Source organism: Acyrthosiphon pisum, chromosome X (genome assembly GCF_005508785.2).
Source record: "Acyrthosiphon pisum isolate AL4f chromosome X, pea_aphid_22Mar2018_4r6ur, whole genome shotgun sequence".
Classification (NCBI taxonomy): domain Eukaryota; kingdom Metazoa; phylum Arthropoda; class Insecta; order Hemiptera; family Aphididae; genus Acyrthosiphon; species Acyrthosiphon pisum.
Genome location: NC_042493.1, coordinates 34,685,121 through 34,704,631, shown reverse-complemented (window position 1 = coordinate 34,704,631; position 19,511 = coordinate 34,685,121). Strand labels below are relative to the sequence as shown.

The 19,511-nt window shown below is 27.1% G+C and overlaps 1 protein-coding gene across 4 annotated transcripts in view; it reads right to left on the bottom strand.

Annotated features, from left to right (window-relative positions):
- Window positions 1-8: 8 nt before the first annotated feature.
- Window positions 9-19,511, bottom strand: part of LOC100168714 (serine/threonine-protein kinase SIK3) — a 26,501-nt gene continuing 6,998 nt past the window's right edge. The window contains exons 2-22 of one of the 4 annotated variants that reach the window (XM_001949612.5): window positions 18,635-18,751; window positions 15,034-15,097; window positions 14,606-14,767; window positions 14,386-14,510; window positions 13,838-13,961; window positions 13,091-13,182; window positions 12,894-13,007; window positions 10,179-10,293; window positions 9,978-10,090; window positions 9,784-9,894; window positions 7,541-7,706; window positions 7,376-7,482; window positions 7,091-7,191; window positions 5,599-5,735; window positions 4,326-4,478; window positions 4,059-4,207; window positions 3,860-3,995; window positions 3,700-3,780; window positions 2,364-2,486; window positions 1,054-1,626; window positions 9-174 (exon numbers count right to left, since the gene is read on the bottom strand). In XM_001949612.5, the coding sequence (XP_001949647.2) occupies window positions 158-174; window positions 1,054-1,626; window positions 2,364-2,486; window positions 3,700-3,780; window positions 3,860-3,995; window positions 4,059-4,207; window positions 4,326-4,478; window positions 5,599-5,735; window positions 7,091-7,191; window positions 7,376-7,482; window positions 7,541-7,706; window positions 9,784-9,894; window positions 9,978-10,090; window positions 10,179-10,293; window positions 12,894-13,007; window positions 13,091-13,182; window positions 13,838-13,961; window positions 14,386-14,510; window positions 14,606-14,767; window positions 15,034-15,097; window positions 18,635-18,751 (2,880 nt within the window). In that variant the 3' untranslated portion in view covers window positions 9-157. Of the gene's footprint in view, window positions 175-1,053; window positions 1,627-2,363; window positions 2,487-3,699; window positions 3,781-3,859; window positions 3,996-4,058; window positions 4,208-4,325; window positions 4,479-5,598; window positions 5,736-7,090; window positions 7,192-7,375; window positions 7,483-7,540; window positions 7,707-9,783; window positions 9,895-9,977; window positions 10,091-10,178; window positions 10,294-12,893; window positions 13,008-13,090; window positions 13,183-13,837; window positions 13,962-14,385; window positions 14,511-14,605; window positions 14,768-15,033; window positions 15,098-16,728; window positions 17,282-18,634; window positions 18,752-19,511 lie in introns of those variants that run through there. The other 3 variants (XM_008184440.3, XM_029485909.1, XM_008184439.3) reach the window with 3 other exon arrangements.

Below are 19,511 nucleotides of genomic sequence, written 5' to 3'. Positions count from 1 at the left end.
AATAATAATAACAACAAATAACATGTACACAACATTGATATTGAGCACATATATATATTATATAAATATATATATATATAGACTATACAGAAATGTAAACTATTAAAGTTAGAATAAGGTAAGGTTATTAATAATAGCCAATGGTGGTAAACATGGTTCACAGATCACAGTAGACTGTGGAAAAAAAATATAATAATATTAATATAACAATAAAAAGATCACAATAAACATTTTTTTTTTAAATAAAAAAAAAATAAAAAAGTAAAAAAGTAATAACAAACAAATACCAACGAATCAATATTAGAGTATTAAAAATATTCGTACAGCCCAGAAGTAAAATTTAAAACACCAAATAGAATTTAAACTTTTTTTTATTATTATTGAATACTAATAATAATATAATATACAAGTTTTAGTAGCTCCTTGGTTAATTTAAGACTTCTGAACTGACTGAGTTATGAAATTTGATAACATTTATTGCGAGTATAATACGGTTTTGATCAAGACTTGATTAATTATTCTAAAAAAAATATTTGCTATAACTATGAAATATCCTATTCTAATATGCATTTATTTTACTGTCAGTTGCTCTAAGACATATATGTATAAATTTAGAAAAAAACAAGTTAACAATATTATAAAATTATTTTAACAATTGGAAATAAGTATAGAATAACAATATTCACATATTATTAGCAAATATACAATATATTTGATTACATGGTCATTGGAATAGTACAAATGGAATACATTTTGTGCTGCCACTTTACAAACGCACATTTAATTAAAAAATTTATAAAATATAATTATTTAAATGAAAATCTCAAATAAGAGTTTGGTAAAATATATAATTTATATTGAAATCAGTCCATATAAGATAAAGATGATTAGTTATAATTCACAACTGCATGATTAAGGGCTTTGTGTATAAATTCTAATAACGAAAGATGCTTATTAAAACTAATGACTAATATTAATTAATTGCATTCACAAAAGTAGCACAGCCATGAAAAGATTAAAAGTAATATAATGATTAATAATATTATTCATTACAAGGTAAATAGTCTTCGACCAGCCTATGACAAATATTATTGTACTCAGTTGAATCTCCAGAGAGTCGTTGAATTTTTAAATACGAATTGGCACCTGTGTCGTTTGAACACACTTCCAGTTCAATTTGCAACCCTGTTGGAAATTGCAACACATTCTGTCTATCTAGCACAGGCCATACCCGAATGTTGGATGATATCAAATATTTGACAATGTTGAGTATATTACCAGAAGTATAATTTGAATAGAAATCAGACAAGTCCACAACAAATGCATCACTAGCAGTTCTTTTTAGAATATAGTCAGAAAAAAGTGGAGCAGTTTTCAAACAAGTTGAAGAATCCATATCAGTTATAATATTATTTCTATCAGCAGTCATATCATTGATTTCTTCATAACCATCATGTATAGCTGAAAGTGGTTGATCAGTACTTGACTTTTTTAGTAAAGTATTACCTGTATTCACAGAATTCACCGAATTTGTCAGTAATGAGTCTACTTCCATCATACCACCTTCTTCGTTAGTTACCATAAGAGATATTTCTGGATTCGGAAGAAGTTTTTCTTCACAAATTTCTAAAAATAAATAAATAAATATGTAATATTTAAATATTGTTACCATAATAATTAAATACTAGGCTGTGGAACTATAATAGTTTTGATAATTCAATAAGATTAATAAAAGAAATAATATAATTAATAATTATACATCGCATAATCACAGATTTTTCGTTTATTGAATTCCATAAGTATACAAATCAATAGTTTTTCAGATGAAACTACATATTTAAGTTCTGCAATTTAAAATCTACATTGTAAACAATATTGGCTATAGCAGCCTTATGATTTCAAAAGGGCATAGACTTAATTTAACCAATGATTATTTTATTTATCACTGTTTAAAATGTCAACATTCGTCTTTTTTTCATCCAGAAGTGTAATTATTATTATTTTTTTTTTCACATTTGCAAGTATATTAAGGAGAAAATCATTGGTGAAAAATGTCCAAAGTTATATAGATGAGATAAAGTATACGAAAAATGTATCTAGATAATTTTGTTTAGATAATGCTGAAAAAGTTCTGACAAATTAGATGGATGTAAAAAGAAGAAAGTAGAGTGGAATCAAGGTATGGTTGACTTACTTAGTGAGAAGGAACTACGGAGTGCACTTAGGAAAATTGAAAGAAAAAAGCGCGGTAAGACTGATGGAGTACCAGGTATGAACGATGATAGAAAACTTTGGCATAAGGTTGTTAACTATTTCCAGTTAGAGGTATCTACAATAATACATAAAGAATAAAAAACACAGACCTATTGTTTTATCTTCTACTACAATTGTTGGTTGAGGATTTATTTTATTATTCGTTCGTAAGTCCAATGGAACTGGAATTTGATGATTAGAGATTATATTTGGTGTACCTTGAGTAATTGAACCTATAAAATAAAACATAATAATTGAATATTATATTCTAAGAAAAAAAATTATAATGTTAACCTTTTTATTGAGTACTTAGGGTTCAACAATTCAAAGTTATAAATGTTATTTAACCCAACATGAGTCGCGTCATTATATGTAACAAATGTGATATACAAGGTCTTTTTGACCGTTCACTTATATCTCATTTTTTTTTAACATTTTACATTTAAATGCATTTATTAATGATTTACAAAAATTATACTTTATTTATTTATTATATTTTACAATAAAAGTTGGTATTACTACGCGTATAAAACTAAACGAAAATATTGCAACCTCCGAGGAGATAAGAAAAGATAAGATAACCATAGACCTTATACTGATATATGGAATAATAGGCGGGATGCGGGTGGGTGGTGTGGTTTGCGTTAGAGTGATATATATTATATACAGAGTATTGTATCACCTAGTGCGCATACGTTGTACTACCTTGATCAGCACCGTTACGCTTGGACGCCGGAACTACAACCACGTTCCGCCTATTAGTATAAGGTCTATGAAGATAACAAAGAACTTTTTGAGAGATAAGAGGTAAGTAATTAGATATATTGTTTTTGTTGGTTTTTCCATTTGAAATTGAAAGCCGACGAAAATAATACATAGCAAAATTGATACTTAGTCGCAAACAGTTTTTTTGACTGGCTTAAAAAAAGCTATAAATTCAACAAACAATTGATTGTTTTAAATAGTTTTAAAAAAAATAGGTATCAAATTGCACGAAATAAAGTAAACTATACTCACAGTCAATGATTTATTAGCAAAATAAAAGACTGTGATGCAATTCGTGACGGGTTAAATAAATTTAAAACTTTATTTTAAAATGTAATTTATTGAAAATATTAGTCCTTACCAAACATCCTAAGTTGTATATAAAAACTAAATAAATTTAAATTGTATAATTTAAATTGTAAACTGTATAATATAAATTGTAAACGTGGAAAATTAAAAACAAAATAACTAGTTTGCTGGTTTAACTTGGTCAATACATTGTAGAAATAATTTTTAATATGACTCATTGAATAATAAGAAAATGCCACAATAAAATGATAGGAGGCATTAAAGATCCCATTAAACAGTATAGTAATAAACTGATCAGCATTTCAATATTTCATATATTTCTTCCATACAATTTTAAATATTTTAAATAATGAAGGTACTGAAAATTCTTACCTTGGGTTTGTGCAACATTAACTAATGGTGTTTGATGTAAATTCAAATTTTGCAAATGTTGGCTAAGAATATTTGAATTACCTGAATAAATATATATATTTTTTTAATTAATGGTTATAGACAACATTTAAATAATACATATAATGGATTCATGTCATACCCTGATGATTAGATGAAGTTGTATTTATAAATGAAGTTTGATCTACTAATGTTTGCAGACTTTGTAAATGATATGTATGAAGCATTTGTAACTCAGCATGATCCCAGGTATCCAATGTGTTTTCACTCAATTTTTGCTGTTAGTAAGAAACAGATTAATTATTAACTTTGGATTTATAACGCAGATCAGTTGATTTTACTTGAAGTTGAATATGTTCCTGTTGGATATTACGTATATTAGGTTGCTCTAGTTGTTCACTAGATGTAACAACTGGTTCACTTGTTCTCCGTACTGGACTATATCGTTCAGATGGCAAATAACCACTAACGTCTTTTAAACTTTCTCGGCCTAGTCAAATAATATTGAAAATGTTTTTTAAATAATTACAATTATTAAATAACATATAAGATAATGTCCACAGATGCAAGGTACTCATTAAAAAAAATAAAAAAAAATACCATGATACCTGAATGTCTATGCAGTTCTTGTACTGTTGGTAAAACTGAAACCTGAGATATACGGTGACTATGTCTAGAAGTGCTGACCATTGGTAATGGTGGTGGTACATACTCTCGATTCATACGTGCTTCTACTTCACGCACCACTTCAGGACTAATGACTTTGAAAAAAAAAAATAAGCAATGGAAACAAACAAACTACTAACTAAGAGGGCTTAACAGTTTGTAATAAACTGATATAGAATATTATAGCAAAATATTTACATTTAAAAAAAATTAAAAAAGATGTTTCAATATATTTAAGAATTTGACAAACCATTTCAGAAATATTTTTGTTTGTTGATCACATAATTGACTCAAAAACATATTATTATGCTTCCAAAATTATGACGGCCTTCTTTATAATCATGTTATAAACCAAATTGAATTACCATACTAAATGTTAGAACTTATTTAATTATTGGAAAACATTTTTTTTACATCTCAATTTGAACATTATTTTTAATAAAAAGCCATATTTTGAATAAAGTTCTCAAAAAGATTTTGTAAAAATAAAAGTTTATAAAAAAATTAAAATCAGTTTATAACTGAAAGAGTAATGAATAATATTGTGGAATATTTTCAATAGGAATATGCGACTGTTATACCCTCTTAAGAAAAATAAAATTTAAAATGTGTTAGCTATCAAAATAAAAAAAATAATAATACAAATTAAAACTGGACTTCACATACAAATTCAACACTACAATACTTTTTAATGTCCATCTAATAATAATAGTATAAAGGTAATAATGCATTTAAAACACACTCACAGAATATCATAATACAATTCAACCTTCTAGTAATAAGTAACTAATCAAAACTAAATATTATTCAACCAAAATACTATTAAAAATCAAAAAGGTATTGTATAAAAATAACTTACTTTTTCTTTAGTCCTTTTATAAATTATTTGGTAGTAAATTAAATAACTGCATTGTTTATAAATTATTATTATTTAGAAGTTATTTCACAAAGTAAATAATCAGGAAACCCCTTATTTAGTTAAATTTAAATTATAATTTATATTTAATGGTATATAAATAAAAAAATTATTATATAATATGTAATATTTGTAAAAATAACTATCATAATAAATTTAATTGAATTATAATTAAAGCAAAAAGTACTTACAACAAGGGTGTCAAGTTGTGAAGGAGTATTACAAAATTAAGTAAAACTCGAATTTCAAATCTCAAGCACTTAAAGAATGAAAATAATATTGTGTATAAAATAAAATACCTGGGGGTCTATCCATTACAGTTGATACACCACTACGTCTAGTTCGTGTACTTTGTAAATTGTTTTGTTGGCCCTGAGCTTCCTCCTTATTACCCATCCCATGTCTAGAGGTATTGCACATTACTTTAGTAAAACGGCTGTAAATATTAGAACAATAATTTTAAACATAGCTGAACAAGTTTAGAAAATTAAATAATACACCTAATCAGTGTCGTAGCCAGGGGGTGGGCACTGGGGGTACATGCCCCCCAAAATTTTTTTTTGGCTTGTTTTATATTATATAATATGTTTGATAAAAATTAAAAGTTAAGGCTTTCAAAGCAAACCATTTTGAAGTGGTCGTATTTAGGAAATATTGTACATCTACCGTTATAGTGCTGTGTGACTGTGTATGCAATGACTGATCATAGTGTGTCTGAGTTCCTCAAACGCTTTATGTCATTAAAGATAAACAATGGCTAAGATTCTTGACCTCAGTAACATTCATACTCGCAATCACGTCACTATATTTTGTGATAAAAATATGTTCAACTCCCATGTGCCACAAAACTCCCAAAAAGTGGAAGAAAAATTCACCCAGTACCAAAAACTTTATTTTAATTTTGAAAACATATTTGAATTCCTTAATCTCTTTTCTAGGTTATGTAGGACATGGATTTTCGATTTGTACTTTGTAGTACCGTTTAGTTAAAAATAGTACTAAATAAATTTTTTTTTTTAATTCGCTTTTACTTTGATTTAGTATTACTAAAAAAAAAATTTGCTTCCTACAAAACACAGACAAAGGGAGAAATTCTTATATTTTTTTGAAATTCAAATTGGACTTCTGGAAGTATGTTTTTTTTCCACTTATAGGTCTAAATCTACAAAAAACCACCAGCTTTCTACAGCCCTAATATGGTCACTGGTCAAAGTGTGTGTGTGTTGTGTGTGAGGGGGGGGGGAATACAGTCGGATGACATCCCACCACTTTTATAATTTACATTTTCTATCCCTTTACTTTTTTCGTCGAAAATAATGTACCCCCCTTATAATTAATTTCATATATGAAAACTGTATAAAATATGAAAGGCATCCATCTACGTATTTTGAGCCACTTTGACCACTGAATATAGTCTTGTATTTTTGTTAGAACATTTTAATAATATTCGAACAAAAAATGGAATGTTTTGTTTACAACACATTTTGATATAATGATAATATATTAATATGCTTATACTAATTAATACATTAACATATGGTTTACTATATTATTAATATATTGTTATATTTAATGTAGGTACCATAGTTGTTAACATAAGTATATAGTCATAAAAAGAGTATATACACTTTTTAAAAAAAGTGAATCTAATCCCTTTATAAAGGGGTCATAATTAGATATTATAGCATTTCAAAGGCTAGAGAAAAAATATAGTTCCCCCCCCACACATACACACACAAAAATTTTCTGGCTACGGCACTGCAGCTAATTATGTCTTTTATTATAAAATACCTAGAACTAGCTGATGCAACATTATCTTCAGACAATAAGTTTCCTTTACTTGATTGATCAATTATTGCATTTCTCAAATCATTGGGATCAATTTTCGCTTGCTATTAAAAAAAAAAAATAAATCATTAAATGTATATTAGTAATAAACCAGATCATCATAATAACTTAGTTTATTATGTAAAAGTAATTAATCATTATTTTGAAAAAGCTTTGTTTTAGTATTATTCGACTATAATATTATTTATCAGTGTATATTAAGTAATATTATTTTAAATTATAGATTACTTTTTTTAAATCTTCTTTGCTGCTTGGTTCACTAAATGTACAATTCATTTTTTGTGATATTTGTAAATTTGCACCACCATCTGATGCACGTCTACCAAAGTTGTTATCTAAAAATAATAAGTGTAAAATACATTTTTCATAATAACTTATTTTAAATCTTATTACTTTCTCCCATAACTTGTGGTGGTTTTAATAAATGTTGATCTTTAATTGTAAAATTTTTGGGAGATTGAAATTCAACCAACGGAATATTCAAAGGTAAATTTGTATTTGGCAAAACATTTACATTACGCCCAGTTTGTAGGTGTGTTATATAATGCGATTCCATTACCTAAAATAATGTATAAATTAAATCAGACAATAGACATATACAGGGTGATACTTTAATAGCAAATGAGTCAATATCTCTAAAAATATAGATAATAGTAGAATGGATAGACCATATTAATGTAGAAATTCGCTAGACTAAACCAGTTTAAAATTATCCTACACCGGGATAATGAACCATGTAAATGATATGGTCCAAACATCCAGGTCCATTTTTTTTCACACCAGCTTAGTCTAAGGAATTTCTAGAATGCATACAACGTAAGTGGTCGTGGTCTTTAATGTGGAAGAGAGAAAGGCGGTTTTTCACTCTCGAAAGTGGTGATTTTGTTAGGTTATGTTTAAATATAAAATTTAAAATAGATAACATCCATTGTTTTGTTGTGATAAATTGATAACATTTAATTCTTATCTATTTATCAGCTATTATAACCAAAGATATTAAAAAATGGATTGACCATGGTAGGGCACTATAGATACAGGTATGCTATGCCGCCATTTTGCGACTAATAATGTTGTGTGAATTTGAATTTCTCCCTCTTTATTTTATCATTTTATCATTGATAAATGAGTCGCAAAATAGTGGCATAGCTGCTATGCTGCATACCCATTCTATGTAGAGCCTTAACCATGGCTACATTAACAAAATTGACAGAAGTGTGCCGGAATGGGGAAAAGAGAAAGACTGTTTTTTTATCATTGCCTCTCATTTACACAGCGGGTGGAGCCACAGCTCAATATTTTGCTGTACATCACGGACTAAGATATACAGGACTGGTAACGAGCAATCGTGGTGACAAAAATTGAGTAACTAAAATGTAGTCACTATATATAGTAATAGAACAGTGTAGAAAGCTATAGATGGCGCTAAAATCGCTCGTTGACTTTTCGTAACAGTTGTGGATATTTTCATTATACCGTGCACTATTGTTCGTTTCCAGTCCTGTTAACCATAGTCCGTGAAGTACATGTTATATATAATCTATAGGTCATGGCTCTATACATTATATATGATCTAAGATTTTGGTAGAGGTCTTTTCATAAATTATATATAATAATTATATATAATATATCTATTTGACCTCTATTATACCCTCAAAATATTTTCATGTTCGTTCCTGTATGATAAGCACAAATATTCTATATATTCTTTAATATTTTGGCGAGAAGCACTAAAGTTTGACCAGCCAGAGTCCGTGAGGACATTTGGCCTGGTGTTCGGGCCTCGTTACATATCACGGTGCTATTTGGTTGTCGTGAATGGGTAGACTGTAGCGGTTTAGTCGTAGGTACCCGGAGCCAGTTGAGGCGAACAACCATAGAGCGCTCATGCACGGGGTGCTTTATGTGTGTCGCCGCATTACTCTCCCCGAGCCTCAACAAGACGGTTGTTGGTGAGGCAGGTTCTCGAGCCAGAACGTATCTGAACGGGTTGGGTTCAGCCAGAGAGAGCATGTCCACGTCGAGGTCACCAATTTGGCAAGGCACAAAAGTTTGACCGGCCAGCGTCCGTGAGGACATTCGGTCTGGTGTTTGGGCCTCGTTATATATCATAGTGTTATGTGGTTGTCGTGACTGGGTAGAAACTGTAGCGAACAGCGGTGCACTTTGCGGTTTAGTCGTTGGTACCCGGAGCCAGTTGAGACGCTCTTACTCCACTCTTTAGTGGTGCTTTATCTATCTATGATCTGTGTTATAACCTCAAATAATTTTCCAATAAACTCCCGTGTGATAAGGTTGCATTGCCTATCCATTCTTCTATTATCTATGTCTAAAAATGTAAATATTATGTATTTTTCTTTTATTCATAATTTAAATTTATTAAAAAATATATTTTGCATAAACTATTACATTATAATTCATTACTGTAAGTATTAAGAGTTTTTGAACTTAAAATTATAATTAATTATTATTTATGAAACCTATATTTAAAAAAAAAATAGTTTTATATTATTCCTAAGAATACACAATTTATCTACATTTTTTTAATATATCGACAAATACACTAAAATAAACACATAAACATTATAAAACAAAGGCGATTTAGATTCATAAACTAAATAATAAAAGTAATTTGTTACTTGAGTCATCAAGCCATTTCCTGGACCAACGGTATGACGACGAGTAGTCACTGGATGATTATCTTGAATCTTATTTGAACTAGCAGATTCTCCAATATCAACATCACCGTACTGTAAATTTATTTTTAAATTGTAATCAAAGAAAGATCCAAGTATATCAAAAAATAAATTACAACCAAAGTTTAAAAAAATACCTTTTCTAATTGCTGACTATCATAAATTGAACCATCTTGAGCATAAAGTGACATTGAATATAATGGTAAATTTTCAATTAGATTTGAATTGATGTTAACAGATCCATTTATATCTATAAATATGATATATGATATTAATTATATATATTATTTCAAATATAGTCATAACAATCATATACTTATGAATAAATGCAAACTTACCTTCATTAACTAATGATTGATTAGTAGTTTTGCTTTGATTAACAGTTGTATCTAGTTTGTCAACCAATAAGTGGTAAATCGCACTGACATGATCAAATTTCTTTTGCTGAACAGACTAATAAAACAAATTTTAACTATAACATAAAGTTTTAAATGAAGAATTACATTTATTTTTTATGAAACATATTTGATAGCTACAGTAAGTTAATTCTATCAAATTGTTTAGGAGCAGGAAAAAACTGTGGAGTGTATTAATATTTGTCAAATATATGTTTATTAACTTTGAGTTTAATTTTTACTTATTATCTATTATGTATATAAATAATAATGAAACATTATAGTAATGAGGATTATGAGGAATATTTAATAACAAATTTAGTACTTATATGTTCATAATTATAATTATATATATATATAGTAATAGTTATGACTTATGACTTAAAAGGTTTTTATTTTGATAATATTATTTATTTTGATACTAGTATTTGTAATATCATTCTATCTTTAATCATGATTAATTGTATGATATTATATTAATGTTGGAAGATACTGGGAGATATTATATCAAAAAGTGTACAAATATACAGTGCATCCAATAGAATTTTGAAAATTAATACTTACTCAAAGACCTTATACTAATAGACGAAGCATGCCTGGCTGTTTTGAGTGGTGCGGTGATGTATTATTATAATAAGTGGATATAATAAAACGTCGAAATCAAAAACCTGACAAGTTACTAGTAATACTTAATACAAGTATGAGTTTATTTATAAATCATAATTTGTTAAATTTGTTTGAATATTGTGAGAAATATGGATAGCACAAAACATGACACAGTATTTGGATAGAGGGTAAATACTTGATTACCGTATTATCAATATACATTAACATTTTAATACTTGTCTATGGCTTTAATTTGATTTTTAATATTTTGTACTAGAGAATCTACATCACTAAATCCGCACCACTCACACATATGCTGTCTATTAGTATACAGAATGCCCCAAAAGTCCCGGATCATCCTTGTATCTCTATGGCAAATTAATATATTTAAATATGGTTTTTACAGTAAAAAGTATGGAAATACTAAGATCTTTTTTTCTTGATCATATTTTATAAATATTGTTAAAATTAATCAAGTAAGTTAAAAGTAGTTGAATTCATGAAATTAATAGTTAAATTAGCAAAACAGTAATCACATAATTCAATCAATTCAATTAAAATTGTTATACTATAAGTAGGTACTTTAAAGTAAAAAACAGAATTTAAATATTTTGATTTTCCAAGGCAATACTAAGGGTAACACGAGACTTTTGGGACATACTATATACTCTGTCCAGCAAGAGAATCCACTGCAGACCGACGAAAATCAGTTCTTCTGCACATCCCTGTGCGATACCCTGCAAAAGTGGAATTCTGGACAGAGTATGAGGTTTATGTGACATACTTAGTTTTTCTACATAGCCAACAAATATTGATAAGATACCAAACAAACAATCAAACAAAATTACCTAGACGTTTTACTAAGTATAAGTTCATGCAAAATTGTAACTCTTAAGTGGACGCTACACAGACATTTGTTGTCTACGTCATGCAAGTGAGTAACATATTAAATCTTACGCTCAGCAAATCACATTTACCTCCATTGGTTTAAAAATTAGTGAATCGACCTCTTATAAAATTTAAATGTAAGATTATTATCTAGGGCATATCATAGGCTTTTTATTATATTTTAATTTTAAAGCAAGTTGTGAGCATTTTATAATTGTAAATTGTTTGTACATCTTAAAATACTTATAATTCGCTTTAAAATTAAAATATAACAAAAAACTTATGACACCCTAGGTAATAATCTTACATTTAAATTTTATAAGAGATAAGTTCACTCTAATTTTTAAACTAACAAAGCTGATCTGCTGAGCGTAACATTTGCTATGTTACGCACTTGTAAGTCGGAGACAAAAATGCATGTTATCAACATTTAAGTTTTTGAATACATGAATTGATTCTATTGATTCCATGTTTAAAAAATGATTGATAAAACAATTAATTCACGAAGTTGAGTTTTTTTTAAATATTTGATAAAAAAATAAAAATATGAATATCTTTTCTACTTAGACTATAATAATAATTGATTTAAATTTAATAAATTCATGCTAGATTTCTAATAATCTCTCTTAAACTAATAGAATACTGCATAATACTCCCATAATTACGTGAGCCACACAAAGATATTGTCAATCCTATATTAGTGATGTTTTGTTATTGCACAAATCATATGTAATAATCCAAAACAATTACTATTTCTATGCTCTACTTAGTCACAAACAAATTACAACCTAAATGTATTAAATTGAAACCAAAATATACTTAAACCAAAGCCAACACAATTTGCCACGCAGGTTTGAATTACACTGGTTAAGACAAATAACTACTCAAACACAGCTTTCAACAAGTTTTCTGCATAAAAAAAAAAACAGACATGCACCAGATCACCAAGTAATCCTTGGTACCAATATAAAAACACTTAGGAGTTCCTTAGTAGACTTACAACAAGATAATATGTTCTAGCACCTAGGTGTCATCCCGACTAAAAGAGGTTCACTTACACCGAAGTGCACCAGTCTTGTTATAAAATGTCTAAACTTCTAATATACATATACACCTAAATGGCTTGAAAACATACTTCAAATAAATAAATATATTAAAACTTACATTAACAATCATATCTTTATCTAGACCAGGTAACTGTAACATAAGTTCTATTACAGCTGTATTCATCATTGGGTTTACATCTACTATTAATCTTTTAGTAATTGGTTCAGACAACTGAAAGTATAATATAATTTCAACATTAAAATCAAGATGTAAAATATATTATATGAATGTAAATAAAATACATTATTTAGTACCTGTTTAATCCATTTATGAGACTCTATTTGATTCAGACTTAGTCTCTTTTCAGGCTCAATGACTAACATATGTCGTATTAAATGTTCACATGCTAATAAAAAAAAATAGTTATTAATAAATTATGTAAAAACCAAGTCACTAGAGATAAAATTAATGGGTTTAGAATTATTGGATAACTGGGAAATTATTTAGGATATAATAGTTAGGAATCACCATGGATGTACAAATTATTACTTAGATTTCTCTTTTACTATTTCAAAAAATTAACATTGAATAACTAAACCAAAGACCAATGTTTAAAAAAATTATTTAAGTCTAGAACAAATAACAATAAATTATAATGCACACTACCTAATTGTTATAACATATAGAAAAAAAAATTATCAAGTATTGTATATTTTAAGAAAACAAATAAAAATAGATTTTTAAATTGAATATAACACTTCAATAATCATTTAAGTAACCAAGATTCATCAAATGGAATCATCGATTCAAAAAAGTGTTTTTAAAGATACCAGCTTATAATGTAGTGAATTTAGAATTTTATTGAAGTAATATTTAATTTTATTTTATTTTTTTAAAACAGGCATTAATCCCCCAGAAAAGTGTGTACAATGATTCAGAATAAACTGAAATATTATTGTATTAAATATTAGATCAAATACAACTACTATAACTTTAATATTATATAAATTATATTAGTGTTAGATTTGTCAATTAAAAAAGATTTTATTTTAATTATTTACCAGCCGACATGAAATATGGCACACGAAACATTCCAGAAAGAACATTAGCACGAAGTACTTTTAGAGTGTTTCCATCAAACGGAAGAGAACCACAAACCAATACATACAGTACTACACCCAAACTCTGAAAAAATATAATATTATGTTATCAGCTAAAATTGGTTATATGCACGGCTTTGTTAGTATGGTTGTTCATCAACCCATATTTGAAAAGTGTCTACTGAAATGAATCTCTATAATCAGTATTAAACAGTTAGACATTTCCGCACTAGCGCTTATATGTCATAGTGATTATCAAGCAACTATAATTTACATTTGAAGGGTAACACTACATTTATAGTCACTATAAAATAAAAGCACTAATGCAGCGATTTACAGCTGCTTATAGTGATTCATTTCTGTAGACACTTTTCAAGGTTTGTTGGGAAACCATACTATCTTTAATCGTGGTTATGTAAAAATAATTAATAAATGCAAAATAAGAACAAAAAGTTGGACCAAAACATTTCGAATATTTACAAATTTAATATAATAAATATAATTATTACCCAAATATCAGCTTTTGGTCCATCATATTCTTGCCCTTGAAATAATTCTGGTGCTGCATAAGGAGGAGAACCACACCAAGTAGAAAGTAATTTTCCTTCATAAAAATGATTGCTAAATCCAAAATCTAAATGATTTAATAATAAGTTAAATAATTTAAAAAATGAACAGTAGGTAATTTATGCTTATGTGTATTTATTATTTGTTAAATAAAACTGGTACCTGCAAGTTTGATGTTGTTATCAGCATCTAAAAGCAAATTTTCTGCTTTTAAATCTCTATGAACTATATTTTTATTATGGCAATAGCTAACAGCTTCAACAATTTGTTTAAAAATATGACAAGCAGCAGGTTCATCCATTCTTCCTTTTTTTACTAAAAAATCTAAATTGGAATTGAAATATTATATAATTAATCACTTTTATAAGTGTGCATATGAAATAGCTCATATAAATTATACATGGGTCTAAAATAATTTCTTTAACCAGAGTATAAAATAATGTAAACGTTTCATGTATTTTGATGCAGCCAGGTTCATGATTATCAAAGTGATTAATTTTTCATGAAGCCAACTATACCAAAAAACACATTTTGCGCATCTCTTTTATAACCATGTTAACCAGATAAGTAAACATTACAATTATAATTACCGAAAATTTCTCCTCCAGCAGCATATTCGGTTACCAAATAAATCATTTTTTCAGTTTCCATAACCTGCAAGTTTTAATAGTATTAAATAAGAAAATAATAAATACAACACTATACTGATTAATAGGGAACGGATTTTATTGTGAATACATATTTTTATTGGAATGGATATTTTAAATCTGATAAAAAATGTGTACAATTTAGATAATTTTAATTGAAATAAACCCAAATTTATTTTTAATATTTTTGTATAAATACATATTTGGTAAATAAGTACATATTTTAGTAATTTTTTCATTTATTTTCGACTATAAACATTATCTGCTTCATCTTAATAAACAAGATAAGTAATTTTTGACGACCACCAAATATTTTACGTTATCTAAATGGCATTTACGTACTTATTTCCGGCACAAGGCATGCCACTATATAGATTAAAACTAGTTCAGTTATTATCGATATAAATATAAAATAAGGAAGTGCTATCATGTAGCAACAATTGTTTTTAGTAGTATTCGTAGTCGCATTTACAACATAATCTCATGTACAACTAGTATCTAATTTTCAAAATGAAAAAATTTTTGAAATCGAAAGCGAATTTTTATTGAAAAGAGTTTCCTAACAAGACATAAGTGATAGAAATCTTATTCTATTTGTGCTGTAAAAGGGCAGTATCAATAAATCAGCGTTTTCCAGTTACTCAGCATGTATCTACATTGAAGCACCAACAAAATAGACAATCGTAAAATTTTTTTTTGAATTCAGAGCCATCTACGCCTTCCAATAATTTGCCAGCTTTTAACACAAATTTATGTCGTATGTTGATTCCCATGGATATTCCAATTTCCAAACTAAAAATCGAAAATTCACAGATTTTTTGAGAAATATACCGGACAATAAATTCCAGATGAAAGTACTATCCAAAAGAATTATGTTCATATAGTTTACAAGGAAACATAAAAATCAATAAGATAGTTTATTCGAGATGGACCAATATGGGTTTCAATTGATGAATCAAAAGATGCAGAGGGCAGGTATATTGATAATGTAATCATTGGCAAACTATATTCTGAGCCTAATAAATAATTTCTTTTAAATTGTCTGCAGTTAGAAAAATGCAATAATAAAACTATTGCTAAATTATTTAATGATTCTATTATATGAACTTATTATGGCCGAATGGTGTAAAATATGAAAATGTATTTTTATTTTTGACCGATGCTTCAACCCTATATGGTTAAAGCCGGAAGTATTTTGACAGCATTTCCCCTAAACTGGTTCATTTGACATGTTTAGTGCATGGCTTTCATTATGTTTCAGAAACAATAAGATGTAATTATTCCAAACTTGATCAATTAATAGTGACCCTTAAAAAAATATTCTTAAAAACTCCAAAACAAGTTGTGTTTCAAAATTTAAAGAAATGTATCCAGATTTTAATTTAACTTCTGAACCTATTATAGCAAGATGGGATACATGGCTTGAAGCCGTCCAATACTATTGCGATCATTTTGACAAATTAAAAAATGTTAATTCAAATTTCAATACTGAATCGGCCGCAGCTATTAAAAAAGCAAATTCAAATACAAAAAAAATATATAAATTATACCATAAAGTATAAACTGCAATAGTTTTTAACTGTACAAACGAAATAATAATGAAATTTAATTATTAATAAAACTATACTATATACCTACCTAACTAGCCGAGTAAGAAACTACTTTAGATATCATTTGTTTAAAGTTATAAAATACTACATAAATATAATTGTCCTGGAGTCTTTAGCTAAGAATTATGCACTAATTTGATCATGCCACAGATGTTGTGCACATTAGAAATTTTTTTTTACTGTTCAGATTTATTGCTAAGCAAGTTTTGAATGGTTACATAGAAATAAAAATATAAAATCTAAAATTTTAAAGTGTAATTTTTTGCAATTTTTAAATATTTTTGCTATTTAGAATTTTATTTTGGTTTTCACTTATTGGCTCCAAATCGAAGAATGTATGAATATGAACAATTAAAACACACACTTTTAGACCAATTCATTGTTTATGTAGTTTACATTATTAAAATAAAACATAAAATATTTTTATTTTGTAGAACTTAAATATTATGCAAGAGAAAAGAAAGATGAAAATAAATGTAAAATAATTTTTTATTAAATATTTATTTAAAATATATTGAACTGTAAAGTAAAAAAAAAACGATAGTTATATATTAATAATAATGAATTAAAAACATTTACAACAAAATATTGCTATTTTTTAGTGCAATAATGAAATCAATTTTACTTGTTTTTTACTACTACAACATCCAAGCCTTAATGATCACACATGATTTCAAGGTGAGTATAAATTGTTGTTAAGCCACTCAAAACATAATCTGCAGTAATACTTATAATTTTTTTTTTTTGGTAGTTTTAAAGATAAAAAATGATTTATCACTACTTTATGTACTGACAGGTAATTGTCAATTTTTTTAGAAGTCTGTAGATTGATGTAAAAATTGATTGAATTGAAATTTAAAAGTACTTCTAATGTGTTATTTTGGATTTATAAACAAGGCACATATACAAATAAATGTTTCTACAATTTTCATTCTCCAATCATTAAAATCATAAAAAAAAAAAAAGTACAATTTATACATTTAAATAATGACAGAAGAATAAAATGCTGATATTTTAATGATAAAGTTGTATAAACCAAAGCGTAATCACTTTGTGAATAGGTTAAACATGAAGAGTAGAATAAGAAGACCAAACTCCGCTTTTGAAGTAAAAACATAAAAAAAAACATGAATAGTCCCTATACCATGCTGGTGAAGTAGCATGCGACTCATTACTGTACATTTTTTTTTCATATGCGAGTTTGGTTTCCTTATTCTAGATTTCACGAGGCTAGGTGTTTAGCGTAGACACAATTACATAGTATTGTTAAGGCATGACTGCATGTTAATATTATAAGACATATATGAATTTTATCAGCTGATTATTGTCTACGGTGTAAATAATAAACAATATTATCATCGATAATATGAAAAATATTTTATTCTTAAGATACTATAGGTAAGCTACAGCTGGTAAAGCTGGGAAAAATTGTAATGAAAAAAAAATGCTGTTATATGGTATAAAACTGTCAATATTTAAATTAAATAATTCGCTTGGTTAAATCCTCAAAAACACCTCAGCTAAACCACCAGATGTTTAATAAAAGTGTAAAATAATAATAATAATAATTATAATAATAACAACAACCAAATTTAAAATATATTATATATTCCATTCATATGCTAATAATATGTACCTATTTATTTAGCATTATTAAACAAAGCACAATATGATATAGTACTTTGATAAGGTATTATTGTTTAGAACAATATTATGTGTCTGATTTTCATTAACAGTTCAAAAAATACAATATTAAAACCCTGACTTTTTTCTTATGATAGTTATAATAAATAAAATAACACAATTAAAAATATTAGAACATCAGATAAAACAAATTTTTGCTATTTTTAAATGTATTCTAACAGCTATGATAAAATTATGTATTATACATTCCACTTCGAAAAAAAAAAATAAAAAAATAAAACAATCATTACCTGAAATAATCTCACTATATGTGGATGATTAAGTTTTGACATAATTTGAATTTCCCTAAATATTTTTTTCAAATTATCCTCATTTAATTGTGTCTTGTCAATTATTTTAATGGCAACCTGAAACAAAAAAATGTTTAAAAATAAATAGCCAGTTTAATAATAAACAAAAAAAAAATTTATAAATTTGAATATAGGATCAAAACTCCAATAATGCCCTAAAAAATGAAAAAAATTGCCAAATTAATTTTTTTATTCCGTTTCAATTATACATGTTATGGATTGGTGACTAGACGTGCATCGTACAGCTACATCTAGAAAAAAATGAAAAGTGCATCGAAATCCCTGCTATAGTAATGATACATTATAGATCTCAAACACTAAGTTTTTATTATTGTAAATTTGTGATATTTATCTATACACAATTAAAAGTTCAAAACTATAATCCATATATGTTCTGCGCACATTATGACCAGTTAGCCGTCTAATTCCATGTTAACTTGTCATGCTCTTGTTAATTTACGGGTGAATATCCAATGTCTAACTTCAATTTTTTTGATGAATATAGGAAAACTTATGGGAAATCTTGTATTAAATTTCCAAATTTTAGATATACATGGACAATGTTATAAGAACTTGCAACTTAAAATATGTCGTAAATGTTTGTGATTTTGATGAATTTTGTCAAAATTCTAACTTTTAGAAGCTTAAATTTTTTATGAGCGTTTGAACTTATAATTTTTACGATATTTGATATTCAGCAGTAAATTATTGAATTTCCATTAATCAATTTTTGATATTTTGTTGTAGGTACATATTTCCAAAAAGAATAACTATATTATACTCTTGAAATATTCACCAAATATTTATACTATAGTGC